The 26,787-nt window shown below is 56.0% G+C and overlaps 1 protein-coding gene across 6 annotated transcripts; it reads right to left on the minus strand.

Annotated features, from left to right (window-relative positions):
* On the minus strand, positions 1-26,768 carry DEAF1 (DEAF1 transcription factor). 6 transcript variants are annotated; one of them, XM_022565293.3, is made up of 12 exons: positions 25,753-26,765; positions 23,493-23,590; positions 21,976-22,105; positions 21,543-21,689; positions 20,888-21,027; positions 19,936-20,001; positions 16,253-16,379; positions 15,390-15,518; positions 14,901-15,029; positions 12,998-13,245; positions 6,780-6,869; positions 1-421 (listed from the first exon to the last, which is right to left on the minus strand). In XM_022565293.3, exons 1-12 carry the CDS (start codon positions 26,039-26,041, stop codon positions 317-319), a joined length of 1,698 nt encoding a protein of 565 aa, XP_022421001.1. In that variant the 5' UTR covers positions 26,042-26,765; the 3' UTR covers positions 1-316. The 6 variants fall into 6 exon arrangements, with proteins under 6 accessions (XP_022421001.1, XP_022421003.1, XP_022421002.1 ...); XM_022565294.3 differs by lacking the exon at positions 1-421 and adding an exon at positions 1,664-3,495 and having other exon boundaries at positions 25,753-26,767; XM_089914266.1 differs by lacking the exon at positions 1-421 and adding an exon at positions 3,502-4,590 and having other exon boundaries at positions 25,753-26,767.
* Positions 26,769-26,787: the final 19 nt, after the last annotated feature.

The raw sequence follows: 26,787 nt of genomic DNA on the forward strand, positions 1-26,787 counted from the left end.
TCCGCATGGGGCAGGGGCGCCAACTTTACTGACAGACACATGTATGTACACGCGTGTTACGGAACACGACACACCCGTAGGGAAGACCGGACGCTCACCATCCAAGGGATAAAAAAAAGCACCGCGAGCGGCATGGAGGGCCCAGGCCGCGTCCACCGGCCGTCCGCCCGCCCGCTTCGGGGCCTGGCGGCAGGAGCGCGCTGCCCGGGCGCCGGTCACGCGACGTCCACTCGTAACCTGGCCAGCAACTTCCTCCTCGTCCTCAGCGGCCCCCGTCCTCGGGGCTCCTTCCTGGCCACAGAGGCCCCGCGAGCCCTCACACGGTGACCTTCTCGATCACACCCTCGGCGACATGGACGTCGTCCCCCTGCACGGTGACAGCTGCCGACTGACCACACATGTGCTGGTGGTCCTTCCAGTCCTGAAAGGAAGGACAGGCTCCGTGTTACGGTTCAGAGTGAGAAGGCTGTGCCCGGGAGTGGGTGTGCACGTGCTGAGCGGCCAGCCCTCCTGGGGCAGGGGGCTCCCAGCCTCGCCCACCCTCCTGTTTAGGGACCCGCTCCGAAGGCAACTACCCAGGATGACCCTTGAGACACGTCCACACTCTGATCCTGCTGCTTCCTCCCTGGGATCTAAACGAAAACACTCACACCTGCAGAGGAATACCTGTCACCGATGTTGCTGCCCAGCCGTATTACTTATCATCGCAAAAGTGAAAGGACTGCGCCGGAGCCAGCCACGTGTCCACAGAGGGGCTGGGAGGCCACGGCCCCCAGGGAGGTCGGGGAGGACGTCCACCCCCCCGCCCCGCAACGCCCCCCGTCAGGGTGGGAGCTGCCATCGCCCGTTACGGGCGGGAAATGGAGCCGAACTTGGCCTGGAGCAGGGCTCGCTCTGGGGGCCCGATGGGGCGTGGTTAGTGGAGACACGGGCCCCAAGACGCACGGAGAGGTTAGGGTTTGGTGAGCCATGACAAGACTTGAATGAACATCACACACACTCGGAAGAACAGAGACCAGCAGTGAGCCCCGGAGGGCAGGGCTCCAGCTGCCTATCTTCGTGCTGTCCTACGTCTTCCAAATTTTCTACAACGTGTTGCCTTATTTTTATAATAAAAAAGTAAAATTTCAAATCATTACAGGCATACCTCAGAGACATTGCGGGTTCAGTTCCAGAATAAAGCAAATGTAGCAATAAAGCAAGTCACACAAGATTTCAGGTTTCCCGGGGCTTATACAGATCACTTTTACACTACACTGTAGTCTATTAAATGTGTGACTGTACAAACCTAATTCAAAGACACTCTATTCCTAAAAATGATAACCTCCACCTGACAAGGCAGGGCTGCCGCACACCTTTAATTTGTAAAAACACAGCATCTGAGAAGTGCAATAAAACAAGGTCTGCCTGTATATCAAAAGAATAAATTTTAAAAAATTTTTTATTGAAGCTTAGTTGATTTACAGTGTTGTATAATTTCTGCTGTGCAGCAAAGTGACTCAGTTATACACATATACTTTTTCTTCTGCACATTCTTTTCCATCATGGTTTATCACAGGATATTGGATATAGTCCCCTATGCTACACATGAGGACCTTGTTGTTTACCCATCCTGTGGATAATAGTCTGCAGCTGCTAATCCCAACCCCTCCCTCCCCCACCCCACTCCCTCTTGGCAACCACAAGTCTGTTCTCTATGTCTGTGAGTCTGTTTCTGTTTTGTAAATAATTTCATTTGTGTCATATTTTAGATTCCACATATAAGTGATATATGGTATTTGTCTTTCTCTTCCTGACTTACTTCACTCAGAATGCTAATCTCTAGGTCCATCCACGTTGCTGCAAATGGCATCATTTCATTCCTTTTAATGGCTGAGTAATATTCCATTGTATGTATGAACCACATCTTCTTTATCCATTCCTCTGTTGATGGGCATTTAGGTTGCTTCCATGTCTTGCCAATTGTAAACAGAGCTGCTATGAGCACTGGGGTGCATGTGTCTTTTCGAATTAGAGTTTTCTCTGGACAAATGCCCAGGAGTGGGATTGCTGGGTCATATGGTAATTCTATTTTTAGTTTAGTAAGGAACCTCCATACTGCTCTCCATAGTGGCTGCACCAATTTACATTCCCACCAACAGTGTAAGAGGGTTCCCTTTGCTCCACACCCTCTCCAGCACCTGTTATTTTTAGACTCAAAAGAATAAAATTTTAGTTTGTAAATTACCTGACTATGTAGATTACCTGACTCTGTAAGTCTATACAGTACGTAAAACTTCATGTGTGCTGGGCTCAAGTCCACAGTGTTTCACACCATACCTAAAAATTAACTCAAGATGGGTCATAAATCTAAAAGTAAGAGCTTAAAGGGAGTTCCCTGGTGGTCCAGTGGTTAGGATCCGGCACTTTCATTGCCATGGCTGAGATTCAATCCCTGGTTGGTGAACTAAGATCCTGCAAGCTATGCTATGCGGCCGAAAAAAAAAAAAAAAAGAAAAAAAAGAGCTAAAATTATAAATGTTTTAGAGGAAAATAGGAGATTTTCCTAACCTTGAGTCAGGCAAAAGTTCTGAGATATGACACCAAGAGCATGATCTCCATTAAAAATGTTTTTTAAATAAACTGGACTTCTTGGGACTTCCCTAGGGGTTAGGACTCCATGCTTCCACCGCAGGGGGCCCGGGTTTGATCCCCGGTCGGGAACTAAGATCCCATAAGCCTTATGGCAAGGCCAAAAATAAAAAATAATAGATAATAAAAATTTTTTAAAAGTAAACTGGATTTCATCAAAATTAAAAAAACTTTTGCCCTTCAAATGACACTATTAAGAAATAAAGAGACAAGTCACAGACTGGGGGAAAGTACTTGGAAATCACATATCTGATAAAGGACTTGTATCCAGGATATACACAGACATCTCCACACTCGATAAGAAGAGAAACGATCCCATTTAAAAACGGGCAAAAGATCTGAATAGACATTTCCCCCCAAAAGATATACAACGCCCGATCAGCACACACAACGATGCTCAGCACCCTTAGACATCAGGGAGATGCAGACTGAACGCACTGATGTCGCTTCACACCCGGTAGCAGGGCTACGACCAGAAAGCAAGAGCCAGCGCTGTGGACACGGATGGACCCGCCACTGGAGGGGGTGCAGTCACTTCGGAAAAGTTGGGAAGCTTCTTACTAAAGTTAAACACAAGTTTACCATATGACTCAGCAAATCCATGTACGCATGTAGCCAAGACAAACAAAAACCTGTCTCCACCCTGGAGCTCGCTCGTGAGTGTTCACGACAGTCACATGGCGGGAACCACTCAGATGTCCGTTGGCTGAGGACTGGAGGACAAGACGAGGTCCAGCCACACCGTGGACGCTACTCAGGCTCCACGTGGATGAACCTTGAAAACACGCTGGTCAGAGGAAGCCAGACGCGGGAGACCACATGTTATACGACTCCTGCTACGTGAAATGTCCAGAAGAAGCACATCTACAGAGAAAGAGATTCGTGGTTGCCAGCGGCTGGGGTGTGGGCCGAGGGGGCTTTCGGGGGTGATGGAAAGTTCTAAAACCAAATTGTCATGTTTGCCCAAATGCAAACTTACTAAAACCCACTGAATCGTACCCTTAAAATTAGTGGATTTTATGGTATGTATTCTACCTCGATGAAGATGTAAAACACACACACACACACCTGACACGGGATTTGCAAAGAAAATAAAGTCTGCACGTAAAAGCCAAAATAATTCATGGCCCTTGTCCAACTTGTAAGAAGGTGAGTAACATTAACTACCTTTCCAGGTCTTTGGGGAGCACACAGAATTCTGGGGAGCACAGTTGGCAGGCCCAGAAGCTGTATTGTCGGCACCACCATTTATTACAAGGAGCCCAGAGCTTAAGTTTTTTCAGGTCCTACCGAGTGTTCACGATGGATCCCACGTGAAAATTAACGGTTTTTGAACTTCACTGTACACTGATTTTTGTAAATATTGGGTTGGCCAAAGAGTGTTTTTTTTCCATAAGATGGCTCTAGTAGCGTTTAATTGTCTTTAACTTCATTCGAAACAATTTTGTTAGACTGTATTGTGACAGCTGTCATATCACCATGCATTTAAAAAAAGGTTATCAGGGCTTCTCTGGTGGCGCAGTGGTTGAGAGTCCGCCTGCCGATGCAGGGGACGCGGGTTCGTGCCCCGGTCCGGGAGGATCCCACGTGCCGCAGAGTGGCTGGGCCCGTGGGCCATGGCCGCTGAGCCTGCGCGTCCGGAGCCTGTGCTCCGCAATGGGAGAGGCCACAACAGTGAGAGGCCCGCGTACCGCAAAAAAAAAAAAAAAAAAAATTGGTGAATTTTTGTGTAGCCATTTTAATATTGAAGGAAAAAAGCAACATTTTCGGCATATTATTCTTTACTATTTCAAGAAAGGTAAAAACGCAGCTGAAACCCCCCCCAAAAAAGACTTGCACAGTGCATGGAGAAGGTGCTGTAACTGATCGAACGTGTCAAAAGTGGTTTGCGAAGTTTCGTGCTGGAGATTTCTCGCTGGACGATGTTCCACAGTCGGGTAGACCAGTTGAAGTTGAAAGCTATCAAATTAAAACAATAATTGAGAACAATCAACGTTATACCCATGCAGGAGATGCCGACATACTCAAAATCTCCATATCAAGCCTTGAAAATCATTTGCACCAGCTTGGTTCTGTTCATCGCTTTGATGTCTGGGTTCCACATAAGTTAAGCGAAAAAAACCTTCTTGACTATATTTCTGCATGCGATTCTCTACTTAAACGTAATGGAAACGTTCCATTTTTAAAACAAATTGTGACAGGCAATGAAAAGTGGATACTGTACGATAATGTGGAACAGAAGAGATCGTGGGGCAGCGAAATGAACCACCACCAACCACACTAAGGGCCGGTCTTCACCCAAAGAAGGTGATGTGTATATGGTGGGAGTGGAGGGGAGTCCTCTATTATGAGCTCCTTCTGGAAAACCAAACGATTAATTCCAACAAGTACTGCTCCCAATTAGACCAACAGAAAGCAGCACTCGACGAAAAGCATCTGGAATGAGTCAACAGGAAACGTATCATATTCCATCAGGATAATGCAAGACCGCATGTTTCTCTGATGACCAGGCAAAAACTGTTGCAGCTTGGCTGGGAAGTTCTGATTCATCCGCTGTATTCACCACACATTGCCCCTTCGGATTTCCATTGATTTTGGTCTTTACAAAATTCTCTTAATGGAAAAAATTTCAATTCCCGGGAAGACTGTAAAAGGCACCTGGAACAGTTCTTTGCTCAAAAAGATGAAAAGTTTTGGGAAGATGGAATCATGAAGTTGCCCGAAAGATGGCAGAAGGTAGTGGAACAAAACGGTGAATACGTTGTTCAATAAAGTTGTTGGGAAACATGAAAAATGTGTCTTTTGTTTTTACTTCAAAACCGAAGGAACTTTGTGGCCAACCCAATAAAACCAAAGCCTATGCCTTTATCACGGCAGCGAGTCACAGGAGCACAAACCTAACACAGTCAGCGGAAGAAATGGAGTCTTTGTCAACAAGGTTATACCTGAAATATAACTGCCCAATTCACCAAGAGAGGTTCCAAGACGGCAGCTTGCATTTAGACAAAGTGTTATCTGGCTAAAATGACTCCATCAAGAAATAAACCCACGAATCTTCCTCTGATGGTTCAAAGTCAGGGAAGAGTCACCGATCAGCCGCCCTCTCGGATCACGAGCCAGCAGAAGCCCGTCCACCCCACCGGCTCCTCCTGGCTGCCTGGGCTCCTCCCAGCGTCCCCGAGCGCAGCAGGCATGCGGGCCCTCTCCTCAGCACACGAGCCATAGGTGACACCAAGGAAAGCAGACCTGCGGGTCTCTTTCCCAAGTCTCCCGCCCCGGGAACGGGCCAGGGCTCAGGAGCGTAGCTGGGAGCCCCTGGACACACCTTCCGCGCTGTGCTGACCCCTGCAGACCCCCAGGAAGCCCTGAGACGCAGAGGAGGAAGATGCCACGTCCCACACACCCTGGTCTTGGGGGTCATTCCTGCCCACCTCCCTCCCGAGGACATCTGAGGATGGGGCGCTTTGGGAAGCCTCCAGGCACAGGGTCCCCTGTGCAGCAGAGGCTGTGTCCGCAGATGCAGCTCCAAGTCACAGGCACCAGGGGTGGGATTTTTTACTATTTGTCCACCCGGCAAGTTACCTTTTTTTTTTTTTTTTTTTGCGGTACACGGGCCTCTCGCTGTTGTGGCCTCTCCCGTTGCGGAGCACAGGCTCCGGACGCGCAGGCTCAGCGGCCATGGCTCACGGGCCCAGCCACTCCACGGCATGTGGAATCTTCCCGGACCGGGGCACGAACCCGTGTCCCCTGCATCGGCAGGCGGACTCTCAACCACCGCGCCACCAGGGAAGCCCAAGTTACCTTTTTTAATCGTGGAAAGTTTCTAAGAGGAGAGGATAACCCCACAGGCCCCAGTCAACGGCTTGGCCCCTCACTCTGAGTAAGGGTGAGAAAAGTGGTAAAAACCTGAACTAGCAACTGCTACTCCAGAACACTCTTTAATCTTCTCAGAATCAGACGCCTACACGTACAACCGCACTGACTTTCAGGGTCTATGACGAGGCGTCCAGGGCTGGGGAGCACTGACCGTGACAAGGTCAAGGTCACTGGGGAGCAGCGGCCTCCATGGCCACGGCCTGTGTGGCTGCCTCGGGGCTTTGCCGGAGCCCAGGGACAGTGCGGAGGTGGCACGGGGGTGGGGGGCCTACCTTGCGCTGGCAGAAGGTGGAGCAGTAGTTGACCTTGTGGCAGCCGGTGCACTCGCTCAGGGCCTCCCGGCCGCAGTTGACACAGAACTGCTGCAAGAGGACACAGGCGTCAGTCGCAGGGACAGGCGACCCGCGTCCCCGCCCCCCGCTGCCCAGATGCAGGGTGGGCACCTGCTGAGCGGGAAGCAGGGCTCCGGATCACACCGATGCGCCAACCTTGCTCCAAATACCAGGGGATTTCATTGCCACCAAGTACGTGTAGGAAACCAAACTGAGGAAGGCCAGGATTCTCAGTTGTCAGGATCGTCTCCTGAGCGGTCAGGCCCTGCAGTCCCCCAGCCGGACCCTCATCCACAGCCCAGGCACCCCCGGCCCAGCCACGCAGCTCCATTAGGTGGGTCTTCTGTGTGTCTTCCCCACAAGACGCGAAGGAGCCACTCCTTCTAAGCAGCTAGGGAGGGGGCTCCAGTGGCACCGCTAGCGCTGGTGTGTGCAGCCGTGACCCACGCTGCCCGGCGCACCTGGCTGCACTGACTGCAAGCCAGGCCCCTGCTCCCAGCCAGCGGGTGAGTGTGTGACTTGCACACCCATGAGCCACACCAGATGCCCGTTCATAACACCGCTACCCCCGAGAGTATATGCAAAGCAGCAAATTGCTTCTTGGTTCCTGTTCTGGATTGCAGCTCCCTTCTCTGCCCAGCGCTGACTGACACGCTCCACCCCGAACCCCCGCTACCCGCCTCACTCGCTTCAGGAAACACGCACATTACGGGGACTCTGAGATACTACTAAGTTAGCTTGTCCACTGTCCCTACTTTAAAGAACAAAATACTTACAGAAAAAAACCGAAGTCTGTAACCAAACATAGAAATTCCTCCAGGGAGAGCAAAGGTCTCACAGTTAGTGGGAGCAGAGGTGCGGCTGCCTGTGAGGCTGGGGGCCCCATGGACCCTCCTGCCTCTCAGCTTGGAAGTCCTCAGGGAAGCGGCCTCGTGTCACACCCTGTCCCCCGCGAGCCTGCGAGTCCCGCTCACCTGGACCTGCCATGTTGGTGCTCCTGGCACCAGCACAGTTCTTAGAAAACAGCCACCGCTCAATAAATACCTCTTAACTGCATGAAGAGCCTGTGTCGTGAGTACACCTTGTGAAGCAGGAGTCGCTCTTGTGCGGCAAGAACTTCCGACCCCGGGCTCCCAACACATCCCCTTGGGAATTACTTCTTAACCCAAGCTAACCTGGGGCAGGAGATCTGGCTCAGACACGCCGGCTGACACACAGACAGAGACGGATGGCCACAGAGCCCTCGGGCTGTGTCTGCACACACCGGTCGGACCCACTGCTTCCCTGCTGCCAGCCGAGAGCGCCCAGATCTTGGTTCCTAAGAGCATTCGTTCTCCAATAAAGGAACCAGTTCTCCCTGGAGAAACGGTTGATTCCAGGGCTGGGGCAGGGAACCCCCAAGATGGGCCTGGAGCGTCTTCTAGCACCAGAAAGGAGGGAGGTGCTCTGAGCAGCAGGTAAGGGACGTGGGAGCCGACTGAGAGCTCCAGCCGCCAAAGCCAAACCGGATGAGCAAAACAAGTAACACGGGTGCTGTGAGCCCCTCTTGATAGAAACAAAGGTACAAACAAATGTACAAGAGACAGATCCCCCACGGAGAAGAATTCTGGAAATATTCCTAGATCACCGCTGTCCAGGAGGCGGACCGCCACCCCGGGTGACTAAGGGAGGAAAAGGGGCAATCACTCCACAAATGGAACCCTCCGACCTGCCCCAAATGCGCATGTGCTGGGCCTGGGCCCTGGGGCCCTGGAGTGAGACGAGTCCACGAGGGGGGCCGGGGGCTGATAAGAAGAGAGAAGCCAGAGACCTCCCCCCGCCCTGGCTCGGCCAGGAGGCACGTCTGCAGCCTGGAAGAGGTGTCACCGGACTGACCCGCGGGCACCGGCTCTCTTCCAGCACTGAGAACAGCGTCTGCGGTGCAGCCAGAGGCACCGTCCAGACCGCCCGCCGCTGCTACTCTTCGGGCCACAATTCCCTCTAGTAAAGGAAGTTGGGAAGATCATCGAAGGCCTGAGAAGGAGCCGGGAGGCATGAACAGAGGCCAGAGCACAGGGATGGGGCCCAGAGTGCGCGCGCTCCCCCAGCCAGGGCCGTGGCAGGCGGCCCGGTGCCCTGCAGCCACGTGGCTGGCTTGTGCTGGATGGACACAGCGCCCTTGAACGGAAGGGCGTCTGGTCTTCCGCCCTGTTTAATCTCTGCTGAGCTAACTATATACACACAACACAAATGCCCCATGGTTAAAACTGGCAAAATCTCCTTAATAGTTCAGCAGGGCTAAAACGTGACTTTTCAAGAAATTCCACAGACAGCGTCCAAGCAGGCAGCCCTGCTTCCCCCTCTTGGCCGCCAGCACCTGCGCCCTCCCAGGGAGCCAGGGAGCGAGGGCTCAGCCTCCTCCTAGGGGTCCCGGGGCCTCACTCGTCCGGTCCTCCCCACCAAGCCCCAGCACCCTAAGGAGGCTGCCGTGGACAGGACCTTCCAGAAGAGTTCTCCGGGGCAGCCCTCCCCCAACCGTCCAGCTGGGGGGCTCCGTCTCACCCTGGCGACGTCAGGGTGTCCAGCAGCCTTTCCACAACAGCCACCGGTGCTCCCCACCTGGTCTCCTGGCTCATCGTCCCCCGGGCCCCGCCGGCCGCTTCTCGCTGCCGCCACCTGCTTCAGGGACACGTTTTGCGTCCCCTCACTCACACGTGACTCAGGTCGGGGCCTCTCAGCCCCCCCGAGCCCCCTGAAGCCCCCAGAGGATCCTGGGGAACAGGCTCTCCGAGGAGTCTGGTTCCCAAGAACCCAGTGTCGAGGCGCTGTAGTCATCACGGGGCCACAGGGATCAGACACATTGCACGTTACGAAGGGTAAACACACAGGGTGCACAGGGTGGTCAACCCACGTCTGCAAGCAACTTAACCAGGTCACCCGAGGAGCCTCGTGACACCAGCACACAAAAGGACACTGGCGTCCACCCACTGGTGGCAGTCGGACAGGACGGATGCCTAGCTTCCCCCGGCCACGTGATGAGCTTACAGGAAAACTACTGGAGGACACGTCACACCTACAGCTCCGGAGAGAGGACAAACACACCTGTAAGAGCTCCAGTCATTTTCAAAGCTCAGGATGTGGGAACGTGTCGGATGCCTTGGCAGGGGAAGTAGGCTCAAGCCCCTCACTAAAGGCTGAGCATCCTTCCGCCAAACAGGATTTTAAGGATAAAAGGATTTCACGTTGTATTTCTTTCTTAGAAATTCATAAAATTACAAATGAAATGCAAAGCCCAACCTTTCACGGTGGGGTACTCAGCGATCCAGCTGCGGCAGACGCTCCTGGCTGACCCGACGGACACGCACGTCAGCACGTGTCCCACGGTGGGTCGAGGGGGAAGTTCTGCACAACAGGAATTCAGCTCCTGGACCCTTAAATGTGGGATGAGTGTGGCCATGACTGTGGGCTATTCCTACGTGAAAGACAAAACCCACGCAGCTGACTCAACACGGTGCCCTGAAAGTAACCTCGGGACCGACCAGGTGGAAACGCCTCGCTCCGTCTTTTTCATGCCACCTGTCTTTGGAGAATTTTCACAGAGGGGAAGGGATGTGTCTAATTTACTTGTAATTTTATTCTGTGAAGGAAAGGTCCACAAAAATTAATGAAAAATGTAAAACTGAAAGTTAAACCGTTTTCCCGTTGCACTTCCCTGCTGGGATGAGGTTCGGCTTTCTGTGCCGTCGGCGCCACCCCAGATTCAAGCCACCCGCCCGCCCGCTGTCCAGCCGGCCTGATAGGGGGGACACTGTGGTCTCCTCCACTCCCATAGTCTCAGCAAGGGGGCATCCTCGCCAACCCCCGGGGGAAGTGAGGGTCGCCCCCCCGCCGTGCTCATCAGGGACCGGTGGTGGTGAGGCCGTGGGCAAGGCACACGGCACACACGGTGGTGGATGCAGGATGGGCAGCTGCCCTGGCAAAGTCTGGTGGCTCCTCAGAAAGTGATGAACCCTGAGCCACCGTGGGACCCAGCAGCTCTGCTCCCAGGTACACACCCAAGAGAAGTGACAACACATGTCCACACAAACAGCTGTGCAAAAATGTTCAGGGCACTGTCCACAAGAGTCAAGAAGTAGAAACAACCCGAATGTCCACCAATGGTTGAGTGAAGAAACATGCGGTGCGACAACTAATGTTTAGCCATAAAAAGGAATGAAATTCTGACCCAGGCTACGTGGACGGACCCTGAAAACACGCTGCTCAGTGAAAGAAGCCAGACACAAAAGGCCACATGTTGTGTGATTCCGTTTCCAAGAAACATCCAGAACTGGCAAAGCCACAGAGACAGAAACCAGGTTGGCGCAGCTGGAGCCTGCGGGTGGTGGGGAGTGACGGCTAACGGGTCCGGGGCTTCTTTGGGAGGGGAAATGATCTGGGATCAGATGGTGGTGATGGCCGTACAAATTTGTGAACAAACTACTGGACTGTGCACCTTAAAGGTGTGAATTCCACAGTATGTGAACCATATTTCAACGAAGAAAAAAATGCCCTTTCGTTATGCATATTGGGGACTTTTCTAAAGTATATGATCAGAAACGTGTGAACATATGAGTGCATTTTGTGATTAAGACGTTGGTTATAACTGCAAAAACCAGATACGATCAAGTATTTTAAAAACAGGACTAGTAAATTGTTTACAAACATGAAATATGCAGAAATTAAATTTTTGAAGAATTGGCTGCCGAGCAGCAAGAGCGCACTCCTGCTCTGCGTGTGCAGCCTCCAAACCCAGAAAGGAAGGAGCAGCTGCCCTTCTGGTGACCAGAGCAGTCACCACGGAGCACAAGACACAATGATCTGAAGGCTTTAAAGCAACTAAAGCAAGCAGGAATGGGGGTGGCAGGGTACTGAACCCCGGGGAGGGGCAGGGAGAAAGGCCCAGGCAGGTGGGGCAGGAATGGGGGGGGCGGTGGATCCAATCCTGAGGGGGAGGGGGGAGGGGGAAGGCCCCCCGCAGATGGGGCAGCTTTTCCCTCAGGGCCTCCCCTGCCCACCAGGTGTGTGGGGACACAGCAAGGGGCCGTGGTCACCTGGGCTGGGGGGTGGGCAGAGGGCTGAAGATGGAGCTGCCAGATGGCTGGAAGCCAAGGGAGACCGAGATCAGCACAGATGGCCACAGGCACCTGCCGCCCCCAGGCAGCCAGCACGGGGCTGAGCCGACAGAAATAGCAGCCCAGAAGGCGGCGCTGAGCAGGGATCTTGGTGCCCCCCCCACAGAAGGGCCTGCATTCCCGCACATGAGGGGGCAGCAATGCCGCCCCCCACCCCACCCAGACCAGGACTAGAGATGTGACGGGCGGAGGTAACCGAGACAGACTCCCCCTCACACAACAGAGTTCAGGAGACCAGCCAGGAGCTCAGCTGCTTCTGAGAACCAAGTCCAGCACTTTTCAGGGGAAGAGAGAGAATCCAACAGAATTCAGAGCTTCTGCCGTGAATAACCCAAAAGGTCCAACAATCAAAATGACTGGAATGTGAAGGAAGGAACAGAGTTTCCACAGTCAAGAGGAAAGGAGTGAGCAGAGGCAGATCCTGAGCTGACCCAAAGGTCAGCATCGGCCAGGATATTAAAGAAGCGAAGATGAAGGTGGTCAGTGAAGTGCAGGAAGAGGCGACCATGCGGAGCGGCTGGCTAGGGCACAGCGAGTAAAGGCAACTCCATAAAAAACGCATGTAGGCTTGCAATCCACTGCCTCTTGGCAATGAGAGCCCCCTACTTAAGATCCAGCAAGCCAGGTGGCGCGGCCAAAAAAAAAAAAGAAAAAAAGGAAAACTGCACCTGAAAAGCTCTTCTTTCCCCTTTACCTATAAAAAGTAGTACTAACTGAAATTCTTTTTCTTATATGGATTTGGTGGAAATAAACCAATTCGACTCACCTACAAACCAAAGTGACACTGAAGACGCATCACCGTCCGTTCTCCTGGACGGTGTAGATACAACAGGTGGGCACTCAAAAACAACGGCTGGTGTGTGTGAGGGACAAAAACGCCCGACAGGTAACGGTGGCCACTTGTCTACCAGAGAAGCTTCACTTGTACGTGGGCCTCCAGGTCCCCCTGCCCAGGAAGGTGGGCGGGCTCTGCAGGTGGCAGCCACAGACCCGCTGTGCAAATGGTACCTCTTTCCGCTCTGCATCCGCCTGGACTCTGGCCTGGGCCGCGGCGGCTTCTCGGTAGGAGCTGGCCTGCTTGGCCTGTTCAAACAACGTCTTCAGCTGCTGCGCGGTGCTGAGCAAGGAATTGACCATCTCCTCCAGGTACAGCCAGCTCCGCTGTTCCGACATCTCCAGCCCGCTGACCACAGCGGGAGACACGGCTTTGGTGGGGGTGGAAGGAGGCACCGCCAGGGCGGGCAAGGATGTCAACACTAGCGTGTGGAAAGCAAAACACAACAAGAACTTAACCCATCTCCTGGCTTCAACGTGCCTCTGCACGCTCATCAAACATGGGAAAGTAGGGTGGCGAACAGATCACACCCACGGCCCCCCTTCAAGCCCCCCGTCCATGGATGACACAACAGCTGCAGGTGAGGTGACCATAGCGCTTGTGCAGAGCCAGTGGGGGGGGGGGGCTGTTACATCACATAAAAAGTAAAGCAGGCGGAAGAACTAAAACCTCCTGGTTTCGTTTCTGCTCACACAGAAAGCCTTCGGGGACGTCTGTGGTCCCCGGGGGGCTGATGAGGGATGTAGGAGACAGGGTCCCCTCAGCTGGAGAAGAAAGTCATGGAGGCGGGAGGGAACCTCAAAGGGACACTGTTCTGGACGGGAAGTGGAAACTCGCACACGCGGACGCGCAAGGGCTCCCCACCCCTGTCCCGGTGGGCCTGGGGGCAGAGACACCCAGGCTGTGCTGCTGAATGTCTAACATCCTCCCAGAGAAGAACACCTGACTGTAGCGTCACCCGAGTCCTTGGTGTAAAAGCCCCACCAAGACCCGTTTCCAGCCCCCAGCTAGAGGTCACTGGACACAGGCTGCAGGAGACGCACGGGAGCCGGACGAGCGACGCCTGCCCCCTCGGCCATGGCCAGACCTTGCTGTGAACCCTGCCCCGCCCCCGCAAGGGCAGGGCCCTGGGCCCGGACATAAGGAAACAGGCAGCGTGATAGGGTGGACAGAGGACGCAGCAGCCGCTCGTGGGGCCCCTGCCAGCCAAGTCAGGGACCGTCCCAATACAAATCGCCCCAGCAACAGGTTGCAACACCCTGAATGGAACAGGAAGCCACGCGTCCATGCCGAAACAAGCAAACAAACAAGCAAGCAGACGGGGGACGGGTCGCCCAGGCCTCGCAGCCCTGCTCAGGGCACGGCCGACCGCATGGGGCGGGCACTCCCCATCCAGGCCCTGCCCAGACCCCGCAGTCAGCAGGGCCACAGCCCGGCCAGGAGGCTCACCAGGCCTGGGGCCAGGGTCTGAGGCAAGGTGTGGGGAAGAGGCAGAACGGAGGCGAGCTTTAAGGGTGGGAGGGGTGTCACAGCAAGAGGAGAGAGCGGTGAGACAAGAAAAGGAGAAGGAGAAGGGGCGTTTTCTAGAACTCGGGGACAAATTTCTATCTTGCTGTCTTGTCTCTGGCGGAAACTGTAAAAAACACAAAGGTCCACCAGCTGGGATTACGATGCTCCCTGTAAAAAAGTGTCCTGACATAGAAATGTGTCCAAAACGTGCCGTCAGTGACAAATTGCTCAAAATGCACACGTGGGGCGATGTCCCCGTTAAGCTTCAGGCGAGGCGAGTCGCAGACATGCACACACCCTCTCACCTGAGGCCACCCGGACGAGCGCCCTCACGGGACAGACCCCAAGCACAGTGTCCTGGTCAGAGCCTGGCCGAATCTCAGGCTCTGCAGGTCACAGGCCGCTACGTGAGCAGCCTCACCCCACACAGAAATGAGCAGCAGCTTCCAGTGAAACCTGCTTTACAAACACAGGCCTGAAGCCCCACACCCCACTTCACCTAGGAAGCCTTTCAGAAGGATGATTCTGCACATGACGGCCACTCGTGGAGAATTCTTCCACACTGACCTATTTTGGGATGAGATGTTGGCAACGCGGCCTCCGGAAACGGTGCGATCTGACAGCTGTCCTGATACCCTGGGTAGTGGGGCTCCGGGTGGCCGACCCTGCATGGGGGCTGCACGCCTGCTTCTTGTACTGTCAGGGGAGAGGGACATGATGGCGTGAGACCCAGCTGTGCTGCACGTCCAACAGGGCAGCTCCTGAGCCGCGGAAGTGGAGGACGTGAACTGTCAGAGGGACAGTATTTGGGATGTTCTGCATGAAATAAAACACAGTACAAAAGCCAGTTTCCACTGTTCCCTTTCACTTTCCGGAGGCGGCTACCAGAACATTCCACGTGCACATGGGGCATTTCTGCCCCCTGGCGCCCGTCTAGGCTCCGTGAGCAGCCTCAGCTTCTCAGGCCCTGGTCCCGCCGCCCCTGCCTGCGGGGGTCCCCACAGCTCCTGCCAGCGACCCGCTGGGGCCGCATTGCCAGGCGCTGAGACAACTCACCTGTGGCTCCCGCAAACACGTCGCCCTGGGCCGGACTCTCCGAGATGACCGCGGTGGCCTCCACGGTGGACGCTCGGTCGAAGGTCAGCGCGCCAGAGGTAGTGATCTGTCCTGAGGGGGTCACGGTGACTGGAAAAGCAGGAGAGCTGTCACCGCGTGCTGGGCCCACTGGGCACATTGCAGAAAAACCCAGGGGCCGGGGCGGGGTGCGCGGGGGCCACAGCAGCGTCCGCCGGCCCACAGCCACCTCTGCAGGGGCGGTGCCTGGGGGGGGCCAGAGACGCCCACCCCAGCAGACGCAGCTCCTGCTGTGTGTCCTGAGCACCTGGATGTACTGTCTCGTCAGAAGGCAAGAGATAAAATTTAAAAGAACGTAAGAAGGACTTTGTAGCTTGAATTAAGAAAAAGATTTTCGTCAAAACTGAAGAGAAAACACAGCGGGGCCCCCGGCATTCTGGGGGCTCTGTCTCCTCCTGCCGACCAGCCCCAAGGACATGGGGCGCCTCCCCTGCAGGAGCCATCGGGCTGCTGACAGCCCCTAGCGACCGGGCGCCTCCCAGGCCTCTCCCACCACCGCAGCCCAACTCAGCCCAACTCGCCTCCTCTCGGTTTCAGAAGCAGGCGCCTCCCCCGCCCCCGCCCTCCCTACATGTGCCCCAGCCGCGCCTGCCCCGGGGCGGCGAGAGGGCCTGGGGGCTGCGCGAAGTGAAGTCCGTGCCGAGGACAGGCCGGGACCGAAGAGGCCAGGGAGCCCCCATGAGCGGCAGCCGTGCCTGCTTTTGACCCAGACCCCTCGGCCACACGCGTGAGCAGGACACGCTAAGAGCATGTCGCGTGGCGACAGCTGCTTCACTGTGACTCACAGGTGGTGGCGGCTGCGGCGGGAAGCAGGGTGATGTTCTTGGGGGCATCCTTCTTGACGGGTGTGGCGGGCAGCTCGCTCTCCTTCTTGCGCCTCTTGTAGGGGACGAAGAGCCTGACGGGCCCGCTCTGGGGGAGGGGGGGGCGGGAGGCAAAGTGAGATGCGTGGAAACGCCACCTGGGACTGTTCTCCAATGGCGACCTGCCAGGAGACATGCCCAGACTGCGGCCAGAAGACGGAACCGTGCAAAGCTCCCTTAGCTCCCTTTAGGCCCCAAACGGCTTAAAATAACAGAAAAGGTACTTTCAGAGAGAACGTGTGAATTAACAGCACTTCCAACAGGAGAGTAATATCGACACCGAATTTTTAGGAATCCCCGGAAGACAGAAAACAAGTGGGGACCAAGGAAGGAGAAAGGAGAGGGCCCATGGGGAGCAGGGGGCGCCCCGCAGACCCTGAGGCCCCGACACGCGGGAGGAGAGAACCTTGATGGAGCAGAAACAGCAGGAAAACGTGAAGATCAGGTGAGCCTCCCAGCTCACGCCCAAGACCCCTGTGGGCTCGCTGGCCCTTCCTGCTGCCCATTCAAACCTGCTGTGGACGCGCAAGTGAGCTTCTGTCCTACACGTCAACCCCAGAATCTCCACCGGGCTCTCCCTGGTGGCTCCTCCCTTTACTGATTTTCTCCACGTGTTGAGACGTTGCCGTCACCTTCTAGGGTAAACTGTGTCCTCAGGACCACCTGTGAGGCCCTGACCATCAGGGTGGCCGTATTTGGAGTAAGGAGGCAACGGGGGTCTTGAGGGTAAGGGCCCTGACCCGCCGGGATTAGTGCCCTTGTAGGAGCAGCTGAGTAAGCGAGAGCCTACAAGCCAGGAGGAGCCCCGCCAGGAACACACCAGCACCTTGACCTGGGCTGCCTGCCTCCACAACTGTGAGAAAGTCAGCGCCCGCTCCTGAAGTGCCCTGGCCTCCTGCCCAGCCCCCGCAGACTGAGACCCGTGCTGACGACGCTTTGACGTGTCTCCTTCAGCCCCGAAGACACAGAGGCTGCTTGGAAGCCTCATCTGCTGCCCCCACCACGGGCAGTGCCTGCGTCTGCTGCTTTTCTTCTGTGTGGTTCACATATCCCTGGCCCTTTACATGTCTCACAATTTTTGCTGAAACTGGACATTTTAGGTGCTGTACTGAGTGGCTATGCAGATGACTCCCCCTCCCTCCAGGGCTTCCTGGCTGCAGTCCTGGACAAAGGCCTCCAGGCGGCAGTGACCAAGCTACCGCACCAGCTGTTGGACCCAGCCACCTAACTGCTCTACCCTTTGCAAACGGCTCCACTGTCAGATCCAGTCACGTTAGGCTCCTGTACTGGGTGGCTTTAAGGACAAACCTTTGAGGAGGCTTCTCAGGGTGATCACTTCCCGGTGGGAAGTTGAGCCGGCTGCCCTCCTGCATTGCCGGCCTCCTCCCCACGGGCTGCCCTGGAGCAGGGCAGAAACGGCACTCAGGCCGTCAGCCCTGCTCGCCGAGCTGCTTGGTCTTCTCGGCTGGCCTCAGCTGCGTGGACCTCCACCCTAGGGGTGAGCGGGGCCGGGACGATGGAGCTTCCCTGGGCTGAGCCGGAGGGATGCAGGGAGGGAGCAGGGCCTGACGCGAACGCCAGACTCACAGGATTCTCCTGGATAAGTGTTTCTTTTTTTGTTGTATGCCCCCAGGACAATCTCCAGAGACCTTAAGTGGTTGCTTTTTATCATTTTCACCAGTTAGGGTTACTCGTCCGGGGAGTGGGTCCCTGGAGCCCTGCACAGCACCACTCCTGAGGCAGAAGCTGCAATGTTTCAATTTGATGAAGTCTGACCTATGAGTTTTCATTTCATGGATTGTGCCTTTGGTTCCATGTTGAAGAAATCCGTGGTCTAACCCTAGATCAGGGTAGATTTTCTTCTACAAATTGTAGTTTAGTTTTGGACACATTTGGCTGTATGATCCATCTTGAATTCGTGTGTATATAAAGTGTGATGTTTAGGTCAAGGGTCACTTCTACGCCTGTGAGTGTCCGACTGTTCCCACACCTGCAGGTCTGTGTGTGGACGGTGGGTCTGCTCCTAGATCGATGGGTCCCCCTCTGCCAAACACGGTCTTGGCCGCAGAAACAATACAGCAAGTCTGACAGTCAAGTGCTGTGATTCCTCCACTTGTAGTCTTTGTCCTCAAAACCGTGTTGCTACCCCTTTCCTCTGCCTTTTGATATGAATCTTAGAATCAACTTGTTGATGTCTACAAGATCCTGCCGGGGCTCTGAAGAGACCCGTGTTAAACCCACAGACCAGTGTGGGGAGAAGGACGTCTTCACTGCATTGAGGCCTCCAGCCCGCGGGTCCACGTCTTCTCGGAGTTCTCTTGCTGGCCGTTTCTAGCTTCAGTACACACGTCCCATACATGTGCCGTCAGGTGACACCTGAGGGTTTCGGCGTTTGGAGTGACCGTAAACAACCCTACCAGGTACTCCATGCTTCCCGATGGGGCTGACCCCCCACTCTGCTCCTCTTACCCCTGAAGATCTCCAAGAATGTCACCTACCAATCTTCCCAAGCAAACTTTAAAAGTATCTTATTCTCACACAAATATCCTACTGGTCATTCTACTAGACTCATGTGTGATCTACACACGAACTAGACAATTTTAGAATATTTGGTTTTCCCACTCAACAACATCTCTCCAATTAAGTTTTCTTCCATAGCTGCTGCTAATTAACCAGGCGAGTAATCAATATTAAAAAAAGAAATCTCATTATGCAGCTTCCTAGTTAATTTTAGGACATTTAAAAATAATATTCAACAATAGAAACATTGAAACAAAACTGGTAGTCCACATATAACAAATTAGTATCACACTTTGAAAGCTATAGAGCAATATACGTTCAAACGAATGCAAATATCCCTTTTATTTAAACAGTTAAGAATTTAGAATAAGAAAAGACTTCGAAAGACATTAAAAGTTCTCTATATAAATCAGCTCAGTGTAGTATTTTTTATAACGTGACATTAAAAATGAAAAACATAAAACAGCACATATATACTTGTCACCATAAAAAAAAGTACAGTTAAGACGGTGACATTATAGGGACTTCCCTGGTGGTGCAGTGCTTAAAGAATCCACCTGCCAATGCAGGGGACATGGGTTCGAGCCCTGGTCCGAGAAGAGCCCACATGCCACGGAGCAACAAAGCCCCTACACCACAACTACTGAGCCTGCGCTCTAGAGCCCGCGAGCCACAACTACTGAAGCCTGCATACCTAGAGCCCGTGCTCCGCAACAAGAGAGGCCACCACAATAAGAAGCTTGCACACCGCAATGAAGAGTAGCCCCCGCTCGCCACAACTAGAGAAAGCCTGCACGCAGCAACAAAGACCCAACGCAGCCAAAAATAAATAAATGAATAGATTTAAAAAAAAAAAAGACGGTTAAAAAAAAAAAAAAGACGGTGACATTATAGGAGCTTTCCGTTATTTAAGAAAGTTTCCCTTAACGTTCTTTGAGCAGCCCCAAGGCCCACTTGAGGCCTCACTCTTCAGAGCCCACTTGAGGCCTCACTCTTCAGAGTAATGGTCAAAACCCAGAATTTGAGGGAGAAACTAAGCTGGAAGCAGCTCTGAGAGGAGCTGAGGGGAGCAGGGGCCCACTCACCAGGGTCATGTCATCACAGCAGGCGGCACAGGTGCAGGAGGCGGCATGAGGGTTTAGGATCCCATCCTGAAATTTAAAAAGTACCGCAACACGTGAGAAAGTCAGCTCTGAAGTGAGTCAACAGCCCCAGATCTCAACCAGTTTCACCCCGATCCCCCTGTGAAGGTAAAACCCCACCATTTCCAGAACCTTCTCTCGTACACATCTCTGCTGGTGGAAGCATCTATCTCTCCCCTGCCAGGGAGTGTAGGCGTGGTTTCTCTATCAACCTCCTAGAGCTAAGCCGGAAACAGCAACGAGGAGCCCTCTCCTCTCATGGATGAGCTCAAGGAGAGAGAAGTTAGGTGTCTTTTAAAAAGTCACGGGCAGGGGGCTTCCCTGGTGGCGCAGTGGTTGAGAGTCCGCCTGCCGATGCAGGGGACACAGGTTCGTGCCCCGGTCCGGGAAGATCCCACATGCCGCGGGGCAGCTGGGCCCGTGAGCCATGGCCGCTGAGCCTGCGCGTCCGGAGCCTGTGCTCCGCAACGGGAGAGGCCACAACAGTGAGAGGCCCGCATACCGCAAAAAAATAATAATTAATTAATTAAACGTCACAGGCAGAGTTACTCAGTTTTCCTCGGTCTCTCCCATGTATACGTGTTATTAAACTTCCGTTTGATTTTCTCCTGTTAATAAATAAACAAAAGTCACACGCACTCAAGCGGAAGCTGTTACGCTGCCTCATCCACTCCTCACGGCAAGGTGTGGAGCCAACACCCTCAACATCCCATCTGAAACATCAGGAAGCAGATGGAAAGGTGACGTAACTCACACAGCAAGTGAGCGGGGGACTCGAATCCCATCTGATTCCAGCCTGTGAGCCCTGGAAAGCCCTGCGGCCGATGCTCCAGGAGCCGGGCCTGCGGCTTGCGGCTCTGAGCAGGGAGGGTGGGGAAGCGCGGCACCTGGGTACCTGGATGAGGCACTGCAGCGGCCGCCCCGCATAGCGGATGCTTCTCTTCCAGTCTTTGCTGCTGGCCCTTCCTGCCATGGCTTCAAACTCGGTAGGACTGTACCAGTTCTCCCCCTGCTTAATGCAGCGCCCCCGGCCTCCTGAAAGGACGAAGCCACCCGCTGTAGTTCCCGCTGACACTGGGCCAGGCCCATCTCCCCTCCCGCCCACTCCCCCTCGGTGTCCCGGGCCTGCCTGCTCTCAGCCACTCCCTCGGTGCCCCACGGCGAGCCCACATCTGCAGGCAGCGCTTCCCACCGCATGCCTGAGCCCCGACCTGCTGTCCACGGTCACCGCACACTCCACCGTATCCCACACGGAGCTCATGACGTCTTCCCACTTGCAGAGCCTTCTACCTACGGGTCGCCCAGCTGACCCAGGACCTTAGGGAACATGGTCCAGCCCTGCTCCTACCACGGGCCACCCCATTCCTCGACCTGCCCGTTTGCTTAACTAGTTTATGCGTCATTATGGCCATCCTTGGCCCCAACTTACAGTGGGGGATGCAAAAGGAAGGCGATCCGCAAAACAAAATAAGCAGCAGCCTGGGCCCACCCCACGCAAGCCCACCTGGGCCCACTCTGTGCACAGCTGGGCCCACCCCGCACGCGCCCACCTGAGCCGAGCCTGCTCTTATACAAGGTGCCACTGATGTTCCGACAGCGCACAGGCAGCTCACTGTCGTACACCGATGGGTCCCAGTTGTACTTAGTTCCACCTTTCTCTTGGCCGGGAGCCAGAGGAGTCGGAGGAGACTGAGGGCCTTGAGCAAAGAAAGCATCATGAAAATGAGAGACCCTGAACGCACCCCAAATAACAGAAAGGCACAAAAAACATCTTGATTCTAACAGGTTCTTCCCCCAGCTCAGCAGCATCGCCCCCTGCAACTCTGGGCAACTCTTCTGTTGCCTGAAAAAATCCACTTTTTATACTTAAACTAAATAGTATTTGAAATTTGAAATTCACCACAAGATAAAGTTCACCCCCAGGATAAACTCCACCAGCTCTCAGAGCGTTTTGCCCCCGAGGCCTGGAGCAGGAGGGCATACCGGGGGTGAGAGGGGCAGTGGGTGCCTTCAGCCCGGCGGTCTCCACGATGCTCCCGTCCGTGTGCACGACGATCAGCGTGGCCTTCTCGGTGTTCAGACTGTCCCCGATCTGAAGGGCTGTCCTGCCCGACTGGGGGAAAGAACACCAGTAGTCGCAAGTGACAGCGGCTGGCGCACACCTGCACACCGGGACATGGTCCTACAGAGAGGTTCCAGCTGACACCGCCACCGGGGGGCCCACCATGCCTCATGCTTCTCAGATGCAGAGCCAAGGCCAAGAAGAGGCGACACTAGGTCTGCATGGCTCTGAGCGAATGCTCACATGGCTTGTCCAAGTTAAGGGATAAATGTGTTCCTGGAACAGGAAATGCCCTCCCGTCTGCCTGGGCAGTCTCTGAGGTTGCAGGCCTCAGGGGAGGGTTTCCGAGAGGCCAAGTTCATAAGCACAGCCAAGGCCCACTGCAGGACCCCTTCTCATGCCCGAGCCCACCCAGACACAGGGCTTCCCAAGCCACGCTGCTTACATGCCTCTCCACTGGGGCTGGATGCTGCCGTGACCGCGCCTGCCTCCTCTGGGCCAGCCAGAGGCCCCTTTCCTATCCCTGCGGGTGCTAAGCCCACCCCAACTGCCCACAGGCACACGCTCATGGCCTCACTCAGACAGCCCTGGAGTGGACTAGAGACCCCGGCGCACCCCGTCCACATCAAGGCCTGGGACACTCTCGTGCTTTCACGCTGAGGATAAAACTAAGACAAAGACCTTTTCTTACATCTGAAAATGTGGCCTTCAAACCAGGGGAGGTGAGTAGAAGTTTATCGTGGGATTGCGGGCCCTCCACCCGGCGTGCACATGCACACACCTGGCCTGCTCTCACAGGCCTGCAGGGTCAACGCCTCAGTAAGGGCGTCTACACTGCTTGCATCTGAATCACTGAACTCGTACAGCTCTCGACCGGAACAACAGAATGCTTTGTGTTCATTCGAGAACCACAAAGTATTTTTCTCACGAAGGCATGTGAGACATGTCGATACTTGAGACCCCCTCTCCTTGTCAGTTTCCAGAAGGATCACACTAGTTTCTGGGTCTTCTTGTCCTCAGAGCCCGCTGACTTGGGGCCGCCCCTAACTCCCCGACCCTCTGGCTCCAGCCCCTCCTAGAAAACGAGAACGTGACAGAGTCTGCTGTCAGGCAGGACACCGGCCAGAGGCACCACGTCACTGCCTGGCTATCAGCTTGTGTGCATCCTGATACCAGAAGAAATAAACCAAGACTCTTAGATCTGCACCCCTGAGCCCTTCACCAACCTGCTGCCCTTACACTCAGGAGCAACAGTTTTCTGTCTGTCACTATCTCAGTAACAACCACTTTGCTTTCAGGTGTACAGTGTCCCAGGTGCGTGATCCAGGCTAGAAGGAAACCGTGAGATCTCCCCTCCCCTCCCCTCCCCAGGCAGTCGGCACAGGGCAGGCTCAGGGTCTCTGGGGGACGGGCCAGAAGCGCTCCCGTGGCGGCTTACCAGCACGTGGCCCGAGAGCGAGGCAGCGCTCGCCACCGACGTGGTGAAGACATTGTCCGCCGAGGCGCCCACGTCGGCCACTGTCACGGCGGTCACCTCTGCAACACAGGGGCCTGACTCAGGGCCCAGCCAGAGGCCACTGGGGATAGGGCGAGGGTGGGGGGCGGCCCACGGTGGGTCCAGGTCAAGTACCTGAGCTACCGTGGGAGGCCTCACGCTGTACACGAAACGCCTGACCAACGTTTCCAGACCAGTCTGAATGATCTGGTCCTTCCAAGGACAAAAGGCCACCTCTCCCTCTCCACAGAGCCTGCCACGCACAGTGTAGACCACAGGGCACGCCTGCCCTCACGCACCCACTGAGCTGGCCACAGCTCTGCCCTGGCATCTCGCTCCCTTCTACTTAAAACCATACCCCAAAGAGGCCCCTAAAATCCTAGAGTTCCCTCCCTTCCGGTGGGGATCCTCCTGGCCCCTCTCCTGCAGGTCAGTGCAGGAAGGCTCACGTCTACCCCTCCCTCCCCTTCCTTCACCCCTACCTGCCACGGACCTCTTCCTCCTGAAAAGCGGCAGACCTGCCTGTGCCCACCCCACGCGCCCCCCAACTCTAAGCCCGGCCCCTCCCAGCAGTGTCTGTACATGGGGGCGCCACCGCGCCCCGCCCCCCGTGCTCCCCCCACTGCCCATGGCCCACTCCCAACGGGCTGCCCCGGACAGCCCTCCCTTGATGCTCCCCCAGCCACCAGGGGTGGCGCTGCCTTCCGGAATGTCCCAAACCTAGAGCGCCTGTGGCCTGGGGGAGGTGCTCAAACTGACCGAGAGTCCTGCACATTCCATCAGCCCGAGCTCACTAAACTGCTCTAAAAACACCTGCTCCCCATCTGTCTCCTCCACCGTGTCCCAGGGAGCCCGGGCCCGAGGGGTCTGAACACAAGCTCAGGTCTAAAGAGCTCGCCAGCAGCCCGGGAGGCAGCCTCAAGCCAGCAACGTGTCCTGCTGAGTTACAGAAACCCGGGAATCACCTGGCCTCGGTAATTCACAACCAACAAGTTTTAACACACTGGAAAAACACAAGGATAAAACTCTGCAGGAAAGAAACACGTGATGTCAATACGTGTCTCCAACGTGTGAATAGCATCACATTCCCTTTCTGCATTCAGAAAAACACGTGCAAAAACAACACAAAGCTGAAGAAAAACCTCACCATCCAAGATCTCAACTTTAAACCAGAGTTTAGCAACGAAAATGGAACCCTTTAAGGGCCACAAAGCCTTCTTTCCCTGCCTTTTGCGAGGATCCCGGACAGACCACAGGCACCGGGGCAGTGAGAGAACGGGCTGCAGGCCCCACGCAGCTCCTCCAGGGCCGGAAAAACCGGAGCACTGGCTGGGGAGGCCGCTGTCCAGTTCTGAAACCCATGAAATTCCCTAGGGGAGAAGAGCCTTAGGATGCTCCCCAGGGGTTCCAGTGCCCGGCTCTGCCGGCCACACAGGAGCCCAAGTGGGAGAGAACAATGCTTAGGAAAGTCTCTACCTCCTTCGGGACGGTGCCCCGGGGAGACACAACCTCTAAAGGGCGCTTTGGGGCATGGCTCACGAACCTTGAAAATGAGAATGTTCTGTGCGGCAAGAAAAGCGTGGGCCAGCAGCCCGGGTGGTGCCCGAAGAAGGGAAGATCCGTAAAGGAGGAAATGGGGGGCCCCACGGACAGGCCAGAGGGGACTGCCCCCAAAGGCTGCGGGCCCTCCCAGACTAAGTGAGATGCCTTGCTCCCCAGGGCTAAAGTCACACCTGAGCAGGCCCTCAGGATTCTGGGTGACCAGATGCACCCAACCCCGGGCTCCTCCAGGACAGGACCCGTGTCTGACCCCTGTGTCACCAGCACCCAGGACAGAGGAGGAGAGGACACGCAAGGCAAGAGGCAAGTGCTGAGAAGGTTCTGGAAGTAGCGCAGAGCACTGAAAGGAAGGAAAGGAGTTCAGGGAGCAAGTATGCGGCAGGGCAGGGCCAGGATGCTCCCATGGGGCAGGTGTGCAGGGACCACACGACACACAAGGTAGGTGCGAGGCATGTGCTGGGGGAGGATGGGTGTGCCAGTCAGCCAGGCGTGGGCAGGGCAGGTGCGCGTGGAGGACAAGTGTGAGGAGTGCGCGCGGAGCAGGTGCCGCCAGGTCATGCGGGAGTGTGCGGGGCAGGTGTGCAGGGCAGGTGTGGGGCAGGTGCGGACAGGTGCGCGGGAACCGCGGGCGGGCGGCACTTGCCTGCGAAGGCGGCGGCCGCGGCGGCCTCGTCGGGGCCAGGCAGGGCCTCGGCGCCCATGTCCATGTGCCCGGGCTCGGCGGCCATCACCGCCACGGCCGTCACCCGCCGCGTCTCGCGCTCCGCCTCCGAGTCTGCGTCCTCCTCCGAGTCCTCGTCCCTGCTGAGCACCGGCTCCTCCGCCTCGCCTCCCGCCGCGGCCGCGGCCGCCGCCGCCACAGCGGCCGCGGCCGCCACCGCCGCCGCCTCGGCCAGGCCCAGCTGCTTGGCGGCCGAGTCCGAGTCCTCCATCCGGACTCCGCCGAGCCCGCCCGAAGGCGACGGCCGGGGCCGCCCGAAGGCCGGGACGGAGCCCGAAGCGCGCCGCCCGAGAAGGCCGCCCGAGCCGGGCCGAGCCGGGCCGAGCTTGACCGAGGAGGGCTGCCCGAACCGAGCCGAGCTGAGCCGAGCCCGCCCGAAGCCGGCCGCCAAGCCGAGCCGGGGCCGCCCGAACAGGGGCCGAACCGGCACGAAGCGGCCCGGTCGAGTCGAGCTAAGCCGAGGCCTAGAGTCCGGAAACGAGGGGGGCCGAAGTGGTCCGAAGCGCGGAGCCGAGTCGGTCCGAATTGGTCCGAGGCCGCACGAGGGTTTCCGAGAGGCTCTGCGCTAGCCCTCCTCAGGGCCTAGAAGGCCGCGCCGGTCGTGGTCCCCAGTCATCGGGGTCCCCTACTGTGAGGCCGACTCCGCCGGACTCCGACGCAACGCGACCCGGCCTAGAGAACCTTGCGCTGCAGGCTCCGCCTGCACCCGCCGCCCGCGGGAGCCGAGCCCGCCCGAGAAGGAGCCGAGTGGAGCCGAACGGTCCCGAGCCGGGATCCTCACGAGCGAGCCTCGGCTCTCCGCCTCCTCCTGTCCGAAAGTGCCCGAGCGCTGTCGGACGGGCTAATCGGGCCTCGGCCACAGTTCGGGATCAAGTCCCGAAACGCGACGCCGTCGAGCCCGTTCGGGAGCAGAAGCGAAAATGGCCGAAGGGGCGCCGTTTGCGTCCGGCTCCGAGA

This window comes from Delphinapterus leucas, chromosome 7, assembly GCF_059928025.1.
Source record: "Delphinapterus leucas isolate spDelLeu-1000000601 "Yukka" chromosome 7, BTC_Dleu_Yukka2, whole genome shotgun sequence".
Lineage (NCBI taxonomy): Eukaryota > Metazoa > Chordata > Mammalia > Artiodactyla > Monodontidae > Delphinapterus > Delphinapterus leucas.

Bases quoted from the DNA above. Each gene is read 5' to 3' on its own strand.
- DEAF1 (XM_022565293.3), bottom strand. From the start codon at position 26,041: ATGGAGGACTCGGACTCGGCCGCCAAGCAGCTGGGCCTGGCCGAGGCG. The intron at 20,002-20,887 runs GTACCCAGGTGC...TTTAAATTTCAG, and splicing joins CGCTGCAGTGCCTCATCCAG to GATGGGATCCTAAACCCTCA. The intron at 13,246-14,900 runs GTCAGTGTGGAA...TCCACACGCTAG, and splicing joins AACATCTCATCCCAAAATAG to TGTTGACATCCTTGCCCGCC.